Source organism: Odontomachus brunneus, unplaced genomic scaffold (assembly GCF_010583005.1).
Source record: "Odontomachus brunneus isolate Ranch 3 - 2012 unplaced genomic scaffold, Obru_v1 Obru_scaffold_317, whole genome shotgun sequence".
NCBI lineage: Eukaryota > Metazoa > Arthropoda > Insecta > Hymenoptera > Formicidae > Odontomachus > Odontomachus brunneus.
Window position 1 is genome coordinate 414 of NW_022639767.1, and position 5,458 is coordinate 5,871.

Sequence of the window (5,458 nt, forward strand, 5' to 3'; positions counted from 1 at the left end):
AAGGTATCTGAAAAGATACAAAAATTAAGAAAAGAAAAAGTCAGTAGTCGGCAACTGTAGAGCCGACGTACAAACTTAGAGCCACACTTTCCTACTACTTGGAGTATCGTTATACCTAGTTATATTGTCGTTATTGCTCATCGATGGGACCCCTCGATATCTCACAATTCGATATTTTATCGACATTTTTAACGATATTTATCGTTAAGAAAAATTACAGAATACCATTTTTCGTTACAGTGTCGTTAAATCTCCGTAACGACACCTAGGCTAATGGCATTGTCGTTAAGAAATTAGAGAATAGGCCTACTGATATGCTACAGCAGTAATTCGGGCTACTAATTCTGCTTCTATTTCAACAGGTGTCTCATAAAGGAGAGTTTTCATGTTTTTTATTAAAATCATAAAATTCCTATTTTGTACCCTGTAGTATTAAAACGAAGCGTTGTTGAGAAAAACGTTATTAACAAAATATGTTTGTTTTTATATCCTCTATTTCCCCTCAAAGTTTGTCGGTCTAATTTTTTTACACCCTGTATATTAGAAAGCTGTTCTCCTATGGGATGTCGTACGTCGGATATCGGACGTGGTGTAAATCCTGCATAAGTCGATTGCAACTCTTGTTGCGACAGCCAATCAGAAGCGTCAATAGCACCATTGATGCTTCTGATTGGCTATCGTAATAAGAATTGCATCTATTTGCAATCGGCTTGCAACTAATGTAGAACGATCTTTATGTCTATGAGTACAAGCCAGTACAAGCACTGCTGAACTAGTGCAATAAGTTAGAGTGAGAAAACGTATATTTTGGTCTGTTCTTTTCAGCTGCACTGCTGAACTGGTGTAATAAGTTAAAGTGAAACAAGTATATTTTTTTCTCATTCTAACTTATTGTACCAGTTCAGCAGTGCAGCTACAAAGAACAGAAGTTTGTTCTTTTCAACTGAACTAGTGCTGCATTAGAACTGCACTAGTTCGGAATTGGAACTGGCAAGTACAGTAAAAGTTCATAGGTTCAGACATGCCAGATTGGATGGAAAAGAATACCATAGTGCAGGAAACAATATGGCGCAACACATAATTTTTGATGCAAATAATTCTTTAGATGAAGAATTTACTATACTTGCATTAGTGTATATATCTCAATTGCCCATAGAACCTATCTGGGATATTGCCACCTTCATTCCTTTTAATTTCTGCAATATTCATCTCTTCCATTTTCATAGGTCTGTTCTTTTCACCTGAACTACTTGCACTGATACAGTAATTTTAATCCTTGCACTGCACTGCATTGCTTGCACTAGCTCCAGCTCAGTGCAAGCAGTTCAGTGAACTGTTGCACTAATAGTGTGTTCGACTGGCCCTGGGTTAATCGCTCCGAGAACGATTAATTATATCATAAGTCTCTACTAGCCAATCATAAAGCTTATAAGTACTTGTTCGACCAATAAACGTAGGCTGAATAATCCAGAGTGGATTAACCCAATCAATCGAACATGCTATAATGGCTCCTGCACACAGGACGCGGTAATGCTTGCCGCGCGGCGAAAGTCCACGCGACAGCCAATCAATATGTTGTTTTTCCGTAAGAGCTAGAAGGTTATTACGGAAAGCAGCATATTGATTGGCTGTCGCGCGAACTTCCACTGCGCGGTAAACATTACCGCGTCTTATGTGCAGGAGCTATAAGTTCTACTGTACCGTTGGAAAGAACAGTAACCTCTAACGTCACTTCTGCTAGAAAGAACGCACCAGTATACACTTCTTGAACTAGAAGTTCAGCTGGAAAGAACAAACCTCAGGCCTCTAGTATTTCCATCCAGCAAGTAAACCAGCACGAAAATAAGCATAGTGTGTCGTTGGCTTAAGTTCTTTCATTCTTTTGCGATTTTTAAAAATTTACATGTTTTGCATAGTGTGTGAAGTGTAATACACGAAAATGGAAAACGATAATCCTGTTATATATGGGCTCGAATTTCAAGTATGAAATCTTAAATAAATGTTTTGCTTTATTCTACAGCTTTTTACCGAGTTGATTGTTAATATATATTTTATTAATGTTATGCTTAAGCATTGTAAATAATTGGTACTATTCAATAACAGTTTTTTTCTAAATAAATTAAAATCCTGTACTAGAAATATATAATACTATTTTATATGTTAGACTAGAGCACTGTCAGCACAAACAGCTGAAACTGATATCGTAAGATTTCTAGTAGGAACACAATCCTTAAAGTTTAGTAACAATCAGGTTCATCTGGTAGAACTTAATGAAGAAACAGGAAATTTAAAAACTCAAGTGTTTCAGCATCCAATAGGAGAAATTTGGTCTATACAAGCTTCTCCAACAGAACCTGATATATTTATTACATGTTATAATAGTTTGAGTGGTAAGTGAATCTAATTATCTACATATATTCAATTTATATATATTTAGATATTTCTTATCACCTCAAAATCTAAAGATAAATATATTAAACAATACTTAATAATTTTGTTTTATGATTCAAGGTATGAAAAAACATTTGTTTGTGATTTAAACAACCTTTATCTTTTCAGAGGAAGGTATTTGCCAAATGAAAGGAGCTGTTTGGCAATTTCCTGAGATAAGAGATTATACTAATGATATTTTGCAACTCAATAAACTAGCAGATATTGATACAACTCCATATGGCACTGATCTTAAAACTATTGCTTATCATCCTATAGATAGCAAAAAAACAGTTTCTGTAGTAGATAACAATTTTGTTTTATGGGATTTGTCAAATGAAGGACCACAAGTATTAATATGTTCAATAATCACAACATTAAGATTTTGTTATTATTTTATTTTATATTTATCTTTGTCAAAAAGTAAAAAAATTCTATTCATTTGATAATTTTCCTGTATTTTGTTTAGGTTGTAGCATCAGGTACTCTAGAAAGCAAAGGTCAACCACGTTTCACAAATGGTAAATGGAATCCCCACAATGGAGCCAATCAATTTGTAACCTTAAATGAGAACAATGTACGTGGCTGGGATTTTAGAAATCCAGCTAATGTCACTTGGTCTATTTTATCTGCACATTCACAAATCATTAGGTAATAAACATATAAAAGTGAAATTAAATCCATTTGCTTCAACTCTTCATCTAATATTTGATTTGTTTATAAGGGATTTAGATTTCAATGCGAATCGTCAATATTTTCTGTCCACTTGTGGTGATGATGGGTATATGAAATTCTGGGACATTCGATTTCCGACAGAACCGGTGCTTTCACGTATGGAACACTCACACTGGGTGTGGAATATAAGAATCAATCGTTTTCACGATCAGCTTGTTTTAACATCCAGCAGTGACTCAAGAGTAATATTATGCAGTATCGCATCTATTTCATCTGAACCATTTGGGCACATGGTTTCAGCTGAAGACGAGTCTTCACAAAATGAAGAGTCTTGCGGAAAAAAGAAGTAAATTAATAAATATGTATAATAGTATAATAGTATCTCATAACTAATTTGCAAGCAAAGTAAAGAAATTTATGTTTATGATATTCTAGATTGGAGGATGGTCTAGTAGGTAGATATGAAGAACATGAAGATAGTGTATATGCAGTAGAGTGGTCATCTGCTGATCCCTGGACATTTGCATCTCTCAGTTATGATGGAAGATTAGTTCTTAATAAAGTACCACGTAAATATAAATATCAAATACTTTTATGAATTTATTTATAAAATATAATTCTAATTTCAATTACACTTCATTATTTATAACAAATCACCTTTTTTTTACTATTATTAATATTAATATTTATTTATATGAATATTTTGTTGTATATATACAGTATTATACAGAATACTGAGACATATTAGGTACTTACGAAGAAGTGCTCTGGGCTAGTTTCGGGTTAAAAGTATGACTACCTCTCTATAATTTTAGTATTTCATGTTCTGCCATATAGTGTCTCAAATAGCGAACGGGTTACCTCGTAAGTCCTTGTATTCAACGAGGTGGCGAATTATATTTTAGAAGGTAAATATTACATTTATTCAATAATATAGGGATATATATATATATATATATATATATATATATATATATACGAAAATGTAAAATTAGCATTATTATTACGTATTTGAATATGTATTATATTCTATATAAGTAAATTTATATGTAAATTATTATATGTTTTTATTAAATGTATATATAATATATATAACTTTTATACTATAACTATTACTACTCGCTGTTTATTTATTACTAATTGCTGTTGGTCACATATTATTTAAAAATATAAATTTGTAGATACAATATAGATGCAATAAAAACAAACTCAAGTTAAAGTTTAATTTAGATTGATGAAAGATGAATAGTGACTTCTTTGATATTCATAAGTTTTTAAATGTTTTATTTATTTATTTAATTTACTTTTAAATTTTAGATAAAAAATTATGCAGAAAAGGAAATAGAAGAAATACAACCTATGGTCGATAATGGTAAGTAATCAAGTTAATTGCAATTTTATAATAGTAAATTTTGTTAATTTTTATAACATGTTTCATTTAAATTTTGTAGACAGTAATAGAATTTGTTGGGATGAAGTGATGACGAAATTATTATTGCAAGAACTTGGTGCACATATACATTTATTTGGTCGTTAAACATATAAAACTATTTGGAAGTCTGTTGCTAGTGATATTAATGAAAAAGGATACAATATTAGTGCCAAATATTGCAACAGTAAATTGAGGAGCTTGAAGAAAAGATATAAATGTATCAAAGATAACATTAAGCAATCTCCCTCTGGTACTGGTAGACGATGATATTGGATTTACTACGATGTTATTGATGACATTCTTAAGAAACATCCAAATTATATCACTATTCTTAGCATCCAGCATACACACACACACACTGATGGTTTCAGAATAATTGCTGATGTAGGTACAGATGAGAATAATGTTGATAATTCTACAGAAACACCTTCATTTAGTAATGTGACAAATAGGTTTGGTAAAATTAAAAAACGTAGAAATGTTAGTAAACCTTACTGATCCTAATCTATATCTACATCAGCAGTTATTTTGAAACCAGCAGTGTGTTGGACGCTAAGGATAGTGGTGTTACTTCTGGATGTTTTTTAAGAATGTCATTGATAGCATCGTAGTGAATACGATATCGTCTACCACCACCTAATTGCTCAATATTATCTTTGATACATTTATATCTATTCTTCAAGCTCCTTCATTTACTGTTGCAATGCTTGGCACTAACATTGTATCCTTTTTCATTAATTCCACTTGCAACAGACTTCCAAATAGTTTTATATGAATGATGACCAAATAAATGTATATACGCACCAACTTGTTGCAATAATAATTTCGTTATCATTTCATCCCAACAAATTCTATTACTGTTTACCAAATTTAAATTTAACACTAACATGTTATAAAAATTAACAAAATTTACTAAATTAT

General features: G+C 31.6%; 1 protein-coding gene across 2 annotated transcripts; it reads left to right on the top strand.

The window, feature by feature from the left end:
* Nucleotides 1–1,703: 1,703 nt before the first annotated feature.
* LOC116853404 (EARP-interacting protein homolog) lies at nucleotides 1,704–3,739 on the top strand. Of its 2 annotated transcripts, none has more exons than XM_032834471.1 (6): nucleotides 1,704–1,981; nucleotides 2,309–2,390; nucleotides 2,560–2,780; nucleotides 2,900–3,081; nucleotides 3,155–3,451; nucleotides 3,541–3,739. In XM_032834471.1, exons 1-6 carry the CDS (start codon nucleotides 1,940–1,942, stop codon nucleotides 3,701–3,703), a joined length of 987 nt encoding a protein of 328 aa, XP_032690362.1. In that variant the 5' UTR covers nucleotides 1,704–1,939; the 3' UTR covers nucleotides 3,704–3,739. The 2 variants fall into 2 exon arrangements, with proteins under 2 accessions (XP_032690362.1, XP_032690361.1); XM_032834470.1 differs by having other exon boundaries at nucleotides 1,705–1,981; nucleotides 2,165–2,390.
* The last annotated feature ends 1,719 nt before the right edge of the window (nucleotides 3,740–5,458 follow it).